Below are 19,298 nucleotides of genomic sequence, written 5' to 3'. Positions count from 1 at the left end.
AGCTCCCCTTTAACTATATAAATGCAGCCTGTCAGGGCAGCGTTAACTGTTTTCTATTGCTTTGCAGAGGTTTGGTGCATGCAAACGTGGAGATGATTTGGAACAACTGAAATATGCCTGTAAAAAACAGGTAGATGATGATTCAAATGGCATGTAATCTTCCTGGGATTTAGGATTAGGCAGAAGCAGCCAACTACTTACACATTCTGTTTGTTTTAGCTGAAGGAACAATGAAGGTTTTACAGTTGCTACATTCATCACACATTTTTCAGTGTTATGTGGCAAACAATATTTATGTCTTTCCTCCAAGTGAAGCAGACATTGAGTCTGGTAGGACTGTTTTTTCTTTTTTTTAGGCATTTGTTTCTTCACTTGCTGGTTTTCTCGTAAATAAGTCTCTCGAGGTATATCTGAAGGCACATTCACCTTGGTATTCACAAACAATGTTTATATGAGTCGCACCATTTACAAGGGCATTTCCTCATTCACACCACTTTTTGAGGAAAGGGGCCAGACATTAAAAAAGTATGTGTTTATTACTGACTACAATGGTTTTGTGGTTTTTTTAATCTTCTTTTTTTGTTGTTGTTGTTTTTTAACTGACTGCATTTGCAACACTCCTCCTTTCATCACTAGCACTTTTTCTAGGGTTCCCATACCTGGACTATTGGGAGCAGAGACAGCATACAACATATATAGGCACGAGTTCCACTCTGTAGAATACTTTAAAAGAAAAGCAGTAAAAGGTGGCAAGACCCTTTTGTGCTTTTTAAAACAGGAGATCTAAGTGTATTAAAGGAGCCATTTTTGCTCCTTTCTGGACCCCAGAGGGAACCCCTCCATGGTCGGGATGTGTGCAGCATGCTGTGGGAAAACCCATCCAGGTTCTGTCTGATGCTGCATGAACGCAGGGTTCTCAGCATCTGAAGGGACATAAGATTTACTCACTACCTCTACCCCTCTTTTTATTCTATCTTCTTAAAGTGGCTATTTTATTCAGCCCATTGTTGTCGGGCCTTTTTATGGAGATCCGGAAAGAGCCCTGCACCATCTCTACCTCTCTCTCACGCTCCCTGCTCCAGTGGGAACAGCACCTATCATAGATACAGAACTGAGCGTGCAGAGCAAGAAAATCACATCTGAGAACATACCTTCTTGTCCTTCAAAACAATCTGCTCCCCCAACAATTCCTGTATGAAATTCTTAAAATATTTTTTAAAATTTTCAGGAACAAAAAAGGACTTCTTGTGTAAGAAAAATACTTCATTATACTAAACAGACACTTTCAAGATGAAAAAGTATTCACAAAATTTTCAGCAAAAAATTCTAAGTCACTGAAAAAGGTAATGAAGGTAACGATGCTCCATCTTGTATATTTGTGCCATTACAAAAGCTTTCTTTGCTTTACATATAGGGTATCTAATTTCGTAAGATAGCTTGTGGTCAGTTCTTAGATACAGTTTGCTGTCATTTCATAAACCCAAGCACCATATAATTGGGATTCATAGCTTCAAACACTCATTTCGTTATGCATGCTCACTGCAAACAGTTTCAGTGTGGGTATAATTTTCTTAAAGTGTTTAAAAATAATTCTTTTACATGAAGTCACCTTTTCTCAAGGCACAATGTGATCTTTAAATAATGCTGGAGATCCTGTATCTCTGACAGAAAGATTATGAATGTGTAGACTTTATAAAAATGCTAAAATTAAAAAGTGAAGCAGGTGCTTCAAGTTTCTGCAGAGACGTGCAGATTTTTGGTTACAATTTTTAAGTGCCTATTCATTAGACTCTCCGTAAGACAAAGCCGCACACAGAGCCAGCTGGCTTTCAGGTACTTTTGCTGCTGTCCAATGTATTAAACCGTGAAAGTGGTGCAGCATAATAATTCAGGGGCTGAGACCACGAGTATAGTTAAACACTAATAAAACTGAAGATGAGGAAAATGTTTGAAAGTGGAAAAAGCAGCAGTAAGACAGCCAGAAAAATATTACTTCGCCGGGCGTTCTGGAAAAAAGCAGTCTACCCTAAATGAATTTTGTTTACATGGAAGAAAGCAGGAAGGTTGCATTTGAAAAATTATCCAGGAATTTCAAATCTCACCATCCTGAAATTAAAATAAAAAAATACCTAAAGACACTGTCCACAACATACCACCAGCAAAGAGGAGTTCAAGATACTGAAACAAATCAAAGTCCACCTTGATCCCTCCTCACCCCGACGATCATTAGAATACCTTTAAAGTCTTCAATTGTAGATATGTAAGTTAAAAATAATTACTTTATTGTGGTTACAAATTACTGTGCTTGTTAAAAAGATTTTTTGTTAGATAGCATGTTTGTATACAGACTTGTATTTATGGCATTGCACAGCACACATAGCCATAAATCTGTAATATTTATATACACACACTTAGGTGTAAGCCCAAATTTACACCCCCAGAGACAAGGGATATCACTACTAACAGAGCCTCACTTGGAATTTATCCAGCTTTTGAACTGTAGATTAATTACTATTTTTATTTTCTTGGAGAAATAAGGTAAAATCTATCATATTCAGGCAAGAACAGAATGGCAGGGTTCACAAGACAGATGGTGCCCGAGTACCACAGCAGTTGTCGCTTTGTTGTTCACTGCTGAGGAAATACAGCAGAACAATAACTTCTGACTGGTATTTGACTTAGACACACAAATACATGTCAGCCAAGTCTTCTCCATACATTCATACATCCCCACATGCCTGATATTTTCCTATTTTTCCCCACAAATAAGCTGCTAGCGATTTTTAATTCTGGATAATTTATAGGCTTCAGCTTAGAAGTCAAAAGCTATCTTACTTTCCAGAAGAAAATAGGCTGATACCTTATTTTAAATATTTCAGTGGAACTGGGATTTTGGCAAGATTCTGAAAGAGGAGACTGTTCCTCAAAAATCACAACCGCCACCACAATACACACACACAGATATTAATTGCTAATTAACTTTCTCTTCTCATTGGCTCTAGGTTTTTCTTTCCATGGAATTATGTTCTCAGAACCACGGTAAGCTGTAGTGACGGAAAGAAATACACCAAAGCACAGCAGATCTCTTTCTAAAGATAATTTTGAGAGCATTCTCAACAGAAATGACATATATGCATGTGATATAATGGCATATTAGCTACCACTAAAGACAAAATAGCTTTCTTGGCAATAACATTATACTACTTCCAATATGAATAACTGTATTACTTTGATTTAGATATGAGGCATTACAAAGGTTTTACAGTAACTACTTTCACTTTCCCTACTTCCACAAAATGTTTTGATGTGCACGCCCTATTTCTTATCAGACACATAGAGCTTGCACAGTGTACACAGTTGCCAGCCATTAACAGAGGAATGTATGCTACATATCCACAGAATACAACTGATAAAGGGCTCCCCCTCCCCTTATAACTACACGCATCACAAGAAAAGGAATTACTCAAAGACAGTATTTATAAAGGAGCTTAAAAGCACCAAAAACCTGTATGTAGTCTCACAGAAGTAAGAATCCTTTGGAAGAATTTTTAAAATCTTCACATGTATACTCTCCCAGATTATAATTCATATCAAATCCTGTAGATTTTTAAATACAAACAAGCAGAATTTTTAAAAATAACTACCAATGGTATCTGTTTCCAAAACCCAAACGTCCTACAATAAATTGACATTATCCTTTGATACAATGTTACTAATAACCAGTAGAACAGCAAAACCAGATACCAGTATATTAAATAGCCCTGGAAAGGAGTCTGTTAAAAGGTTTAGTCACCCCATTTGCTGATTTGTTATTGGAAAGCTTAAAAAAGAATGGAATATGCATATAGAGGCTGGTAAACCTTAACAAATTTAAAAGTGTTTACTCCTTACATTTCTTTCAACATAGGGAGTGACAATAAAAGTAAAAAAGAAAGTAACAAAAATTCAACCCCAAAATACAACCCAAAATTCAGCTCCCTCTGTTCTCCATATTGAAACAGAAACAAAACACACAGTGGCGATGAGATAAGATAGCATCACTACAGCAATGCAGGGCACATTTCTGCAGAATTAACTGACTGGCATTGACTTCAAGAAGCTAAGTCATTAAACCTGCATGGACTAAGAAAAGATTGACTGGAGTTGTTAAGTTTAAAAGCGTAGGCAGGCCTTGCATTTCAGAATGGTAATATGGTAATATAAAGTTTCTTCATATTGAGCTGCTTACTGATAGTCGGATGAAAACACCAGTAGTCGGTATCTACTGATGACAAGTTGTTGTGGGCAGTTTTCCTAAGCTGGCATGTACAACTTTGGAAAGAGATGAAAGGAGATCCACAGTATAAATATGTCACTTTTTAGGGATTTCTATTAACCATCCTGCAGGCCCTGAACTCACCCTCTGACACTACATCCCAGTGTTTAAATGACAATATCAATGATTTTTCAGTTCTCAGGAAGACACCTGCAAATGTATTTTACCTTTTTTCCATGTTTTGAAGTGTAATACAGGAGTGAATATATCTAGTTCATTTCTCACAAAGTTCAGAGGATCCTTTGCAGAAGGCTACTATAAACAACCATCGTTTTCACTGTAGACCTTTGCTACCAACAAGGTATTGGGCTGCTCCAGCTTCCACAAGCCTGCATGGTGATGCTGCTACGCCAAGTTGGAAGCTGGATAATGAGAACACTGGGGAGCAGTATGTGCACTGAAGGCTTCTTCCGAGCTCGAGGATCCAGGCTTTTATGAATAGCCAACAGGGAGCTTAGGAGAAGATACTGATTATGCCTGTTGGCAAGACTTTAACCTTTTAACTTCCATAATGCCTCTGAGGTAAACTATAATTACAATGATTCAGGCAAAATAAGGTGGGAGTTCTATATCTGGGAGGCACAAGGCAAAATTACTCAAGATGAGCTGTTGATTTACTAGACAACTGTAGTTCAACACTGGGCACAGTCTGATCGGTAGTGTGGCCATGAAGATTTTTTTTTTTTTTTTTTAAAATCCTCCTTGGCACACAAATGAAGATGGTGGTTTTGTAATAATGATTAAGCAGGTTTTGTTTATCCTAATTTTCAGCATCTATACTTAATTTAACACAGATTATTGGTGAATTATGATTCTCTTAACCACAGATGTCTACTTTAAAAAGCTGTGAGACTGTAAACAAACAAACAAGCCTGGTCTTTAAAATAAATGTACAAGAAAACATGAACACGTTAGAGGAAGACAACAGAAAAAGCAGAGTTTTGCAGAAAACTGTGGAAATGAACAAATGTGAGACAGGGTGCTCTCAGCACCTGCACAGTGCTAGACCTTAAGGAGCTTTATATCTTTATTAAATATAGCAATTGAATTTTCTAAAATCTTTCTCAAGAACTGTTTCTTGCTGTAGTATGTCAAACAACTTTCTGACACGCCATTAGTTTTGAACCCTAAGTACAGCTTTAAATTATAAAGAATTCATGCCAGATGTCTTGAAATAAACCTCATCTACTCTACAGAGAGACATCATCAAGCCTGGCAGAAATAAAATTAGAACAGGAAGTTTTGCTTTAGTTGGTGGGGTTATGGACGAACGTTGCTCCACCTTCCTGCTAAGTTATACATGGAATTCTTCTGTACCTCATTCTTAAGGTATTCTCATAAGCGAAGCAGAGGGAATAATAAATTAAAAAAAGATTCCGAAGTACCTGCAAGCTCTACTAATGAAAATATTGAGGAAAAGTGAGAGAAAATGGGGCAAAAAAGTAAAAACAAGAAACAAAACCCCACAAAAACACCCCAACAATAATGTAATTTATAGCTGTCAATGAAAGAATGGTGGCTGTGATACTTCCACACCATTTGATTGGTGAGGAACACCTAAGAAAGCATACCCAGTGTGACCAGTAAATGCTGGACTTGGGGATATAGCAAATGCGCTTACTGGATTTGTTATTAAGAGTATGAAGTATTGCTGTCTGCCCACCATTTCATGCAGTGTTATATCCATAGCAGTATAGGTGGAAGGGAATCCAGGGCAGCTTCTCATCCCACGGTCTTTGAAAATTTAAAAGGTGAAGATTAAGTAGCTTCTGAAACCTAACATCCAGCTTCAATGGCTGGATCCATTGAATCCAGCCATTCATGGCTCCAATGTGACAGGGTATACCATAGGACAAATTTTTCCCTTAAGTCATATTGTAAAATAGCACAGAATGAAAGCAACCTAATGAGGAGGAGTATAGATAACTGCTTACTTGTAAATTAGAAATCCAAATAAAATCTGAAACACTTAACAACTGCATGTTGGCTGATTAATTCCTACATACGTATTGGGAAACTATTAATTTTGCTAATCCAACAATACAGTACCTTAAATACGCTATTGTCAAACTCTATCAGAAGCCCTCAGTATGGCCGATTACTGACTTTTGCATATTGCATGTATAATTAAGATTCTTAAATTTTCCCCAAGATGTGAATTTCAATACGACAATTTTAAGATGTTCTACACATATAGAATTTAAAACCTGATGATGTTCTGTTTCAGAAACCATTATCTCAAGCTACGTTTAAAAAGAAGCAAGGAACTTCAGCATAACACCAAAGCAGCAGAAAGAGAAATTTTAAGACTTACTTAAAACAGTTGAGGTGCAACTCAAATGCTTCAGACAAGTCCATTGTTCCTAACTGAAAACAGTATCAGCATAAGGCAGTGACTATAAACAGCTGATAGAAAGCAAAATAAAATAAACTTAAAACAGTAGGAGTAAAATTGAAATATGGGCATTCGTAAGTAGAGATTTATTTAGAGACCTATTTATGCCAATACAAACTGTATAACAGGACTGTTGCTCTCTTTTGTATGCCTGGAACCTATAGGAATTAAATACACAAACACATACATACATGCACTTTTCTTTTACATGTACATGTACTTATTTAAAAATCCTGTCTAAATTTTCTTAGTTCGGAATATGATTAATGCAGCCTATCAGAAGCCAGATGGTGCAAAACCAGAGCCATCAATCAAAATGAAAAGACCACTGAGTGCTATCCAGAGCGATGTGCTCTGAAATGGAATTTCTGGTCACAGACCCTAACGTGCGATGTGCAGGGGAAGCCATAAACATCGCAGCACTGCCCCTGAGGAATGGCCAGAAACACATCAGGCTTTGTTAGGCAAAAAACCTGGAGAAGTAGTATTTGCTACAGTACTGCTGTAGGCTCTGACTGAGAATGGCTCTGCAAGCCAAATATATGTACTTTAAATAAAAAATTAAAAGCAAGCTCTTTAATGAGTTTAATAATGTTTGCACTGATGACAGTATCTGTCACACTGTGCACTTGCCATTTGATTTAATATGGGATTGTGCCATACATTAACAAAGCAGCTGCCACTGTCTGTCTGACACGTGAATTGGTATTTAATGTCTGTTCCCACACAGGACTTACAAATGGATCATATTTTTAGCTTTATATTACACATCTTTCCGCAAATGTTCTATGGAAAACAAGGTTGGGGTTTGCAACGTAAAACAGTGATGGCTTATGTCTTGTAAGATTTTGTACCAAGCAGGCCTTTTATCCAAAAAATAAGCTTATAAAAATAAAAGGCATGAAGGAGCATAATTTGCCATACACATACCTAATAAATGATGCTAGCAATATTAAAAGAGATGCAAAAATGAGCAGCAGTAAGAACACATAGGTATTTTTTCCTGGAAAAGGCATGACTATGAAATAAAGGATTTGTCAGCGTGACTGCTTGTATTTGCAACCTGAAGTGTTTTATCACACCACCTCTCTTTATGTGTGCTACATATATCAAATTTCACAGAAATGTATTTTGGAAAAAAAATCTTGTGCTGTGTTTTAAAGACGTTTGTCAACTACTTGCATATCCAACTTTTTTTTCTATAAGGCTAGATGACTAGGTATGACTATTGTGATTGTATGAGGAACAGGCGAAAGAAAAATTAAACATGACCTAAAGCAGCATTTATACGAACTAAAATGTCATCTTTAAAGATCAACCTCGTAGTTGCTTTCAGTGATATTAGAAAATGCCACATTTATCACAAAGAAATTGTAATGCTCCTGTTCCTTTAAGGAGATATAAACCCCCTATTTTTATCCTGATGAATCATGAGATACCAAACCTTAAATTTGCCATTGGCCCCACAAGCCTCTTACACTTCAGGTACTGCAAATCAAATAGAGGCAGTCTCTAGAATTACAGGAAGAAACTACAGCTTCTTGGAAAGACGATTTTTTTGATGTTGGAATCTCGCCAAAATTTGAAATGATGAAGTAAATTCCAAAGAAGATGGCTGCCATACAAGCCTCTCAAGCTGGAGCCTTTCCTTCAAAAAATGCATGGAAGGATGGATAATTTATGTTATCTGTCTTTGGATGGATAGTTTTTTGGATGAAAACTTTTATATTCATAAAATACCAGAATACAGAGGAACAATAATATGAAGAACATGTCATATTTAAGGAATGAAATATACTTTGTTAACGTGCATTTATAACAAAATCCAGGTTTGTACCTCTCTTCCTACTGACAGCACCACTCCCTCCTTCCGATATACTAAAGCTCAAGTACAGCTGAAATGGAATCGTGTGTTTTAGATGATTTCTTCTGCCCTGAACTGCCCTGCCAAACCTCCATGGTATGGCTACACTGCAGAGTGAACTCAAAGCCTACTGACTCTGAGCCTCCACCCTCGAACTAGGTTTGGAAGTCTTTCAAGCCTACCCTAATTTACACAAGTAGAGTATACGTTAGTATCCAGGTAATTTAACTGAACACTGCTAGTTTTACTGTAAGCGTGCATACTAAATCACCAGAGCACTGACATCCTTCAGGGCTCATCCTGCAATTCTCAAAAAGGATGAGCAATTGGTAAAAACCATAGGATGCTTTTCTAGTTACATCTGAATGCAAACACCCTCTCTCCCCTAAGACCATGAGCCCTTCCCTCAGACACAGGCAGACTGAGTGCAAGACCACTGAGAGCACATTTGTAAGAACCCTAAATTTCACACGCAGCTAAGATAGATGCTTTGTTGCAGGTGACAATGACCTAGATTAACTACGCAAAATCCACATGGTTTGCTAGGAGATTCTGAGACTCCTCCTCCAGCTGCCCTTCAAAGCAGAGCACTTGAGCTCACGCTGAGAATGGCCTAACTGCACTATGCCGACAGACAGCAGGAGTACAAGTTTCCTGTGTAGAACAATCTAAAGCCCAAATTCTATCTATAGTTTCACATGGTCAACTTTACTCAGTTTTGTCTTTTCAACTGTATGATAACTAACCTTTCTTCATTCTTAAGTGGGATATAGTACAGAGAAGAAATGATAACAAATAAAAACTAAAGGAGTGTTTCTAGTTCCAGGAGTTTAAGTGACAGCAGAAGACAGAATCGTAGCCAGTGCTGACATTATCAATTGGGAAAAATGTGATCCCATCCTTCCCTGACTTACTTGAAATGCACCAGATTGATTCTAAGTATCATCCAGAAACAATCTCAAATCAAAGTTTTTGTTGATGACGGGTTTTCGTGTGTGTGCGTATGCGTATATGCAGAAGAATATTGAGGATAAGGAGATCAACATTTCATACTCTTATTATCAGACACAAAGCCAGAAAATACACACCTGCTTCACAGCTTTATATCAAAGGGTCATTAAAACAAGCTTTTAAACAGGAATAAGGAAGAAGAAAAGTAAATGGAATATGTTCACTCTATGCAAGAAAGTAAAAATCTTACCCAAGATTTTGGGTATCAGAAGATTAATAAAAGCATTGATGCCAACTTGGTTAACATTTAGAACTTTAAATAACATGTCAAATTAATTCAAGTACACAGAAAGACTGTAGCAATTTTATGAGCAAAACCAGCTATTGTCCTCCAATGGTAAGATAGGGAACAGAAAGTAAAGCTAGTTATCGTATCCATTAGCGAAGTTCCCAAAACTTGGGTCTCTGGATATGTAATCAATTAAAAGCAAGCAAGCTCAAGTGCTTGGTCATAGGAACACTTAGGTCAATAGCAAAGCTAAATTCTTGAATAGTGAAGAACTCTACCACCACCCCTGCGGGTGGGTTCCCATGACATTGCGCTCATGCGCTGCTCCACCTGCTGCACTGATGCCTCCCCCTCTGACAGCAACATTGTTTCCCACAGCCGCTTTAATGCCAGGACAAAGTACAGCTGCAGAACTAAGGGCCTCCATAAAGAGAAAGAGGAAAAAACCAAGAAAAACGGAAGGGCAGGCGAATTAAAGTAAATGGAGCGAGAATACAATGCTAATACCCGAAAAAGATATTAAACAAAGAATAGTTAGGTGGGAAGAAGCAGAAAAAAGAAGGTAGACTACACAGAGAAGAAATAAACATTTGGGGGGGGGGAGAGAAAGGGCAATAGAATAAAGAAAGAGGGAGGGGAAAAAAAATGAGAGAAGGTGAAAGATAACTGGGAAATCCAATCCGCTACAAACTGCACAGCCACAGAGAGATACAGGTCAAATGAGATGTTAGGGAATGGGAGAAGGAAAGATACCCCAACTGGATCTGAACTTGAATTGACCATAGAACTATTAGTTACACACTCCATCACACTGCCAATGCAAGATTAAAGAAAGCTTAAAAGAAATTTTAACAGGGACAGGCCTGTTTACTTTTTGTGATGTCAAAGTTTTCCAGCAACTAATTTTAGAAAACCTAAAAGACCTTTCTTTTGCATATTTTTGTGTCAGTACCACAGTAACGATGGACAAGGTACATAAGCAATACAAGACACGCAGCAAAAGGTAATGACTCTCTCTGGAAAATAACAAGAGGATTAATGTGCCTCAAACAATTTGTTTTACTTGAGTTCATATGACATATTTAATGTCACCATAAAACTTGTCTCTCATTGTATATTTCAATATTTTTTTGGAGGTAGAAAATATTTACATAAGGCAATCTGCTATACCAGGTAGCATTTGCATGCTGTACCAAGGAGAAAAACTGAAGTAAATGACCACTATTTTCATGATTATTTATCTGAAAAAATGTATAGATGTTTTTACGTGAAGGGGAGAGGTATATGTGGGTTACATCAGCTTATTTCTTAAAACTGTTCTCAAGTTCATTAATGAAGATATTTCAATAATACATCGGTACCTGTGAAACCTCATTTAACATCTAAGCCCATGCATCATCATATAGCATTACCTTTGTGTATAGATGCAAACGTGATTTGACAGACTACTGTTAATCGGTTTTTAGAAAGATCATTTTAAAAAGATAGAAAAAATACCTGTTTAACCTAAAACAGGAAAAGCCTCCCTTCTGGTTGATAATTGAGGTAACAATCCCAAACAATTCAGTTAGCATCAGACAGGGTTAGATATCCAATACCTAAAACAGGCTTTAAATATCCAATTACAGCAAAACTTACTAGCATTGAATACAGTTTTAACCAAAATATTAAGCATATATACACTACCTGTTTGTATATATTTTAGGTTTTGTGTAAAACAAACACAACAAACAAATCACTGGTTTTACAGCAATAAATTCAGGAACTGTTTTTTTGTTTTTTGTGGGTTTTTTTTTTCATTTTCTGGATGCAATATACACTTCAAATAAGATCGCAAGCCTTTTATCCCCTATATTTCAGCTATAGAATTAAGACAGAACAGATATGTCTTTTTCTATACAGCATATCCAACAGGGAAGTAAGCCCTTTTGTTTCTTCTCCTATTCTCTACAAAACCCTGAAACAATTCCTGGCATTTGAATCGCCATTTCTAAACTGTCTATATATCAGCTCACTCTGTGTTATAGATGGCATAAACTTCAGTGCAGCTAAGAGTTAAGTCAAGAAAAAGCAGGAGCTTTTCAGGCCATTAGATTTTCTTCGCTATCATCAAGTACTGTTCAAGGGTGCCATTAGCACAAGGCCACTGCACTGCTCTTCCAAATAGAAATTGCTTTTCTCTTTCAGTAGTCTTCTTTGAAGCTTCACATCATATGAAGAGCACAAAACAGCTTTATGTAACCTCCTCCAAAAAGCAGTTCTGAACACGAGGGAAGGGAAAAGAGAAGAATGGAAGTAGGTTACAATAAGAATATTTCCATAAAACATGGTCATATCTGACATCTGAGCTATTAAAATAAACCTGAAATCTATTTTGAGGCAGGAGATAGCAAAAGGCTCTGTCTCTTTTCAGCAATAACCTAGAAATCTTTTTCATCTTACAGAAGAACAATTCAAAGCACCTGCTTTAGGAAATTCAGACTATAGCTTACATCACAGACATTGCAACCTCACAGTCGCCTTATGATTTAGTACAATGCTGTTCCTGGAATAAATGGAAAGCAGGTTAAAAGGGTTTTTGTTATTTTCCAGAATCATATACCCAAGTCATTACCCAAAAAATATGAAGGCTGAGACAGTATCTCAAAACTACTTTCTTTTTTTCTGGCTCAAAAGTAAAACTTACACATTCACAGCGCATCCACTGCACATGCACGTCTTGCAAAACACAGGTGATATCTAAGAAACATTACTGTCCTTAGGAAAAATAACAAGAATTGCTTGTGTTTTTCAGCAGTTCTGAAATTTCCCATTTCCAGATTCCAAAAAGCATCCAAACCTGGTTTACTTAAACATGCTAGCTGCCATGCCTCGTATGTAATACAAATCACTTCCTAATGCCAGCAGCTATGAAAGATGGCCAGCAACAAACACAGAAGTAGGAGATGGCAAAGTCTGGGAGGTCAGGAACTACTGAAAGGGTACGAGCATAGATTACTGAAAGATGTAAATCTCACCTGCCAGGTATGTTTAATGCTGCAACTATGTTTTAGTCTTTCACTAGCTTCCTTTAAGAAACTACTCTCATAGCAACGCTTTCAGCTCTACAAGTGTCCAACATTTCAATTTACATGTCCTCTCATGTAATCACATCATACCACAGTGCAGACACATCTTCAAAAACAAAGTTTTCAGGATCTAATTAACAGAGTCGTATGGTGATGCCTGCCATTAGAAAGTTTGACAACATCAGGCATTTTAGAGTTGTTTCTTTCAGTAGACATCAGAATTTCTTTTGTTCAATTTTGTTCATTTGTGAAGGATGCACAGAAGGTCCAGCTTCCCTGAACATGGGAGAAAAATGAAAGGAAGCGGCTCACTGGTAGGAAAACTGGTCCCAACAGAAGCGCTTAACTTCCCCTCTCCCCCTGTTTCTGCTGTTTAAACTAAGCAATCCTCACCACGGTGAAGACAGTTTCACTGGTTCTCGGTGCCACCACCGCAGCCTCCATTGCCCTGCCATGGACTGCAGTCCCCAGAGGCCACCAGCTACAGCACATGGGCCAGAAGGAGTGCAGGACTTAACAGGTTTTGCTACCAGAAGTCAACTGACTCCAATCCCTCACCCCTTACCTGGGACTTTCCTCTTGCTTTTGGATACTTCATGTTCCACACAGGTGCCCATGTCGATTTCCAGACAATGCCACAGCCTTGGGCATTGCTATGATTAATATTTTGTGTTATTGTCAGTGAAAACCACTTAGACCATACAGATACGCCTCCATAGGCAGTGCCAAAAGAGATCCTACCTGTTTGATAGTGGCTCCTGTCTGCTTCATTATGAAAACACAGTTTCACTCCTCATTACTTACAGCCTCTTTCAATGTGTAGTAGTATCATTTTTTAATTTTTCTGACTTACAAATGCCACAAACTCTCCAGAGGAGCTACAGAACCCAGCAGAAGAAAGAGGTGCCCTACAACCACAGTTTAAGGATGCCGACATTAGATTATTTATTTTCCCTTAAAAATTGGAGCAAGAGTCTGTGCACTATTGAAATAATTGGTTGAAAACAATTATCATGGTAAGTCTGTAAGTGACAGCAGCCATTAGCAACCTTAACTTTAAGGGTAGCCATACATAATGTTGTTATTAATCTTCCTTGAGTCAGTTATGCACACATCTACCTTTATGAAAGCCAACAGAATACAGGATATCACCCCCCTGCCTCCCAAAATTGCTTACCAGGCTAAGAGCTAGCAAAAAACCCAAAACAAACCCAAACCAAAAGACAAAAAAAGAAAGCTTTTTGACACTTAATTGCGTATCTTAATACAATGATCCATATAACTTGCCAATCACACAGGCATCATCTATGGGGTTTTAATTTTTTGAGTGTTTTAACATTTGCAGAACACATTAATAAAGAACATTTTAAAGCATGAGGCTTAAAGATTTTACAATTCTTTTAGCAGTATTGCATCAATTAGAGCACATTTTGAAATAGTAATTTATTTTTTTAATCCTGAGCACTTTCAACTTGGAAAAAAATTCTTCAGAAAACTCTTTTCAAACCACATGAACATTGCCTTTATTTCTTACTTGGCTGGACACAGTATATGCTAAAATAAATCACTAACGCTGTAAGACATGACCTTATTTTTTCATAGATCATGCCCTATTCTTGAGCAAGAGATTCAGGTTGCAGAAGGCAGAAATGAATCCAGAGCTGAGTTTTAAGCACAACTCTCAGGGGATTTCTCACTGTAACAGCACAATGCTGCCAGAGGCATGTATGGACATGCCCTAAGGTCTCTCTTTCTGGCTATCCTCTCAAGAAGGCAGAGCAGCAAAATGAATAGTAGTTCTGCTATACTGTGTTTACTATATGTAAAAACATTCTTTTGCAGAGCATAAATTGAGGATTATAGTTTTAAACAACTGCTCTAGGGCTAGACCGAATGTTTAACTCATCTGACAAAAAGAAGCAAAGGAACTAGGGCTCTGTGCTGCTGAATTTGGACACTTTCTGCATATTGGATCCTGAAGCTCATATTAAGCTTCTCAAACCTGTTGTTTTGACCAGGTAACCTGCTATCACAACTGCCTTAATAGCTTTCAACAAACTGGGTCACAAGTTTTAAAGGGCAAACATCACTTGGGAGAAAGATACTAAGGGAGTTAAACATCCACTGCAGACAGAATAAAATCCTTGCTGTGTGCAATGTGGAACCTCAAGTGTACACACAAAAAAGATTCAGCAGAAATTACCTGTGTGCAAACATAATCTTTCATTAAATGAGCTAGCAGAAAACTGGCCAGATTATAGCTAAGGGTAAAAGGAGCACTCCTCAACTATCTTCCTTTTAATCCCTAGAACTGTTGTTGGTACAGCTTTATGAGGATGGCATTTTTATCTTATTTTTCTGATGGTCCTAGAAAAAGATAAACCGTACATATAATAGGAAGAGCTGTTCTATTGCTAACTAGAGAAAAGTTACACAGCAGTCAGAACTTGACTCTCAAGAAAGCCAGACTATACATACTCCTACTCTACATAAACACAGGAAAAAGCAAGTATTTCAGAAAAAGGAATGGCTTCATCTACAAATAGAGTTCTATGTATTTTTACACATGCTACCTGAAATAAGTTTGAACAAATGGCAATCAAACACCTACCTGGAACAGCTTTTCGTAATCGAGATATATATCAGCATTTCCTAAATAATTATTTAGTTTTGGAAAGAGTGAATTTTAGAAAATATTTATTTATTTTAACAACAAAAGAAGATATCTGAGAGAAGTGAACTTTTTGTATGTGTCAATATATTTGCCAGGCATTCAAGACTGATACTGCAATAAGCTTTGCCAGTGGCACGGTATCTGAAAGACCCACAGGTTCCATAGTAGGAGGCTCTGCAAGCACTACAGTGACACTAGGTGAAAAAGAACAAGATCAAATCCCCCTGGATGGGATAAGTATAAAACCAAAGGGTAATTATTGAGATTTGCTGTTGTATGATTTCATCTGAACAATGAGAAGGGCAACCAGATGGTAAACTATACATATTTAGGCATTAAAGAATACAGGAACTTAACTACTCTTCCTCTGCTATCAGCAAAGGCAGAGTATTTCCCACTTTTCCATCCCTTTTGCATAAGAGAATTTTAAAGCTCTGACCCCTCTGCTGCTGAATTAAAGCCTCACTAGATACGAGATAAGACTCCACACCTGGAAGTGGAAGGAAAAGGAAATCCTTGCTTTCCCCCTCCATAAAAGAGCTGGCTTTTCACTTGGGAATGGAGAACGACAGGCATTTAAAATGTCTTTCAGGATGCAGTAACTCGCACTAGATAGGCAAATACATACTGAGGTAAAATTTCAGGAATAGCTACTATTTCTAACAGCTATTGGTCTCCTGACCAAGCATAAATAGTAATAAGGTTAGTAAGGTTAGTGTATTTACTCCATCAAAACATCACTTTCTGGTTTAGTGAGTGAAGCACAAGCTCGGAAGAATGAACATTTTCTGATTAATTTTTCTCTTTTCTATAAGATATCCCATCACAAAAGGATGAAGTACTGTCAAATCTCGCTAGACGGTCCTGTTCCAGCCACTGGAGTTCATAAGCTTCCTTTTTACAACTGTTTTAACCAAGCTCCAACTTATCCTTTAAGGTTATCTCTTTTCTACTTTAGAAAGGTTCTCAGAGAAACCTCTTTTAATCAACCAACTAAGAATCCTGGAAGTCAGTAATTCAAGTCACTCGTGCCACGATCCTGCATCACCAACGCTTTCACAAAGCCATTATAAAATCTCCTTTTTACACTTACTGAAAATAATCTACAAAATAGCAAACAACCCCTCCCCAAACCAACCCTTGTGCAATGTAAATCAGACAAAACAGAACTAGAGTAAAACTAATATAGACCTCCACTTGAAATAACTGTATTTTCAACTAAAGTTGATTACTGTTAGATTTAATATAAAAATTAAAAGCCCTCCCCCGGACTGCGACAATTGTGAAATTGACAGCGGAGGTGGAAATTAAAAGCACAGAGCAAGAAATCCACAATGAATTGTTGCAGCCACTACAAATAGGAAGTAGTTAGCGGAAGGAAAACCTTCACTGTCAAATGGAAAATAAGGAAAGATCATCTTTTTAATAAACTTTCATTTGCCCTTTTTCCCCCCTTTTACTCTCAGATATATATGCAGAATGTGCTTGGAAGCAGCAAAAGAGCAGAGCTTCAAAAATCACCCATCAAACAATTGTGCTACTTTTAATAATTTATTAAAGATCCTAAAACAAAGATCAAAAGGGAATATATCTAAGCATTTATATCCAATTCCACATCGCCTGATGACTAATTTGTAAAGACTGCACAAGTCTTCACAACTGAAGCCAAAATCATTTGAGGATACTTTGATATAACGCCACAAAGGATATGAGCAGGAAGGCAGCAGGAGTTACAAATGGCCAAGCTCCATTAAAAGTGCTAATAAAAGAATAATGGAATTTCCTTGTACTATGAATAAAAAGTGTTTGGCACAGTAGAATTTAGACACGAAGAGGAATATCAAAGCTTCTGGTTCATCGGTTGCTTCTCCTTATTAGATCTTAATTGACTTACTATTACATTTACCTTAAAATGCTTCAACTCAAAAAAGCAATGATCCCATTCAAAATCTTGTCACACCAATTTCCGTTATTCTTCATGTTTCTCAATTTTCAGAGGCCCTTAATGTCTGCTTTACCAATCCTTGTAAATAATGCAAGTCTATCTATAAAAAAATACTTTGAAGTGATGGATTTAACTTGAAATTATATGTAATTATTAAAATTATAGAATGTACCTACTGTTTGACAATGGTTTTTTAAACTGTAAATTTTCAAGTTGCTGGTAGCTATGGAACTCTCATAGCAACAACCTACCTGATAAATTTAATCCATTAATATTTACACAATGTATTTCTTTCTCATAGACATGTGTAGTTACACACATACATGCATGTATTTGTACATACAGATAGGTGCACATACATACACAATTCTGCCACCTTCTTCCCCCAAATATAAAACCTAGCTAATTTTTCCAATGTATAGCTATTTGGTACGTGGCCAGGAAAAGAAGGGGTAGAGTTCAGAACTTTCCTTTGAAATGTCTAAACAAAAAAATGTTTCAAATTTTTCTTTTTTTGAAATGGATACTTGCAAAATCACATATACTTTGCAAAACAGAAGCAGCAAAGACCGCGATCGCATACTGCTGACAAATTGTTAAAGGATTTAATGCACTTGCTTAAAAAAATGCCCACAGATGCATCCAAGACAGGAGGAACTCCCTGAAAATATTTACAAATCTACTTAACTCCTTCAATCTGCTGCTTAATGCTCTGTTTTGCATAATGTCTACAAAAACCCCACGGCAAATAGTTATAGCACAGAAATGCTGTGATCTCTGTCTCCTGGTTCTCCAAAATCTTCTTGTAACAGCTTTAATTTTTTATTTCACATTTCACATCTTTAGGAACGTGATCTTCTTTTCTTACCCTATAGTATGGGATATAATAAACAAGGGTTTTTTTTTACCAGGGTTCCCAGACTTTACAAATAAGGATCAAGTTATAATGATGATGTGTATTTCTTCTTCTTCCCCCAGACAACCATCAGGCTTGTTAGCAAAGCAGCCTCTTCCGATCATGCTTCCAGAATCAACAGATAATTCATTAGTATCATGTATCTCAGGGCCTAATTGACACAACAGGCTAAGCAACATACTCAAGGGTAACACAGTTTCTAAACAGAGAGGAAAAGTAGGGAAATCCGATACCACATATGGTCACTTTGCAAGATTTAGTGTCAGTCTATAAATTATACTTCTATGAGGTTAATGTGAGTCATTGGTTTCACAAATCAGAAAATGCAGCTTTTCAAGCTTGGCTTGAAGAAACAAAGAAACATTTATAAGATAGCATAATTTAAGTAACTTGAATACCCTAGTGCTTTCATTTTTATCATTTCCTCTCATTTTTGCTTAAAACATGAAATATAGTTATCATGAGTGTTTGGAATCATTCTTAACAAACGTAGGTAGTATATTTTTTCTTACCTTATGATCATATGGATTGTATGAATGAAACAGCTGGGACAGATCCTTTGTTCTCTGTTTTTTCTGAAAAGTAATATTAATAAATAAACTGTATTAGAAAAGTTAAAGGAAAAAGAAAGAGACTACTGATTTAAAAAGCTGTATGCAGGTACAAACACATTCTCTCCCCACTTTGTTAATGGAACTGTAGGTACGAAGAGCAGTGTATGCAGATTAAGGATATTAAATATCACAGGAAATAATTAACATATATATTAACAATGTTAAGAACATATCCTTAATAAATAAGAAACACTAGTCTATGGAACATCAGTGGAATGTGTAAACAATTCATATTTGTTTTAATTTCTGCACAATAAATCATAAATA

General features: G+C 36.9%; 1 protein-coding gene across 1 annotated transcript in view; it reads right to left on the bottom strand.

Moving 5' to 3' along the window:
* The window catches only part of CDKAL1 (CDKAL1 threonylcarbamoyladenosine tRNA methylthiotransferase), a 440,703-nt gene that overhangs the window by 75,926 nt on the left and 345,479 nt on the right, over window positions 1-19,298 (bottom strand). The window contains exon 13 of the mRNA XM_076330630.1: window positions 18,930-18,992. Coding sequence (XP_076186745.1) covers window positions 18,930-18,992 — 63 coding nt within the window. The remainder of the gene's footprint in view (window positions 1-18,929; window positions 18,993-19,298) is intronic.

The sequence above is a fragment of the Aptenodytes patagonicus genome, chromosome 2 (assembly GCF_965638725.1).
Source record: "Aptenodytes patagonicus chromosome 2, bAptPat1.pri.cur, whole genome shotgun sequence".
In the NCBI taxonomy this organism is placed as follows: Eukaryota; Metazoa; Chordata; class Aves; order Sphenisciformes; family Spheniscidae; genus Aptenodytes; species Aptenodytes patagonicus.
This window is presented reverse-complemented; position numbering and strand designations above follow the sequence as displayed.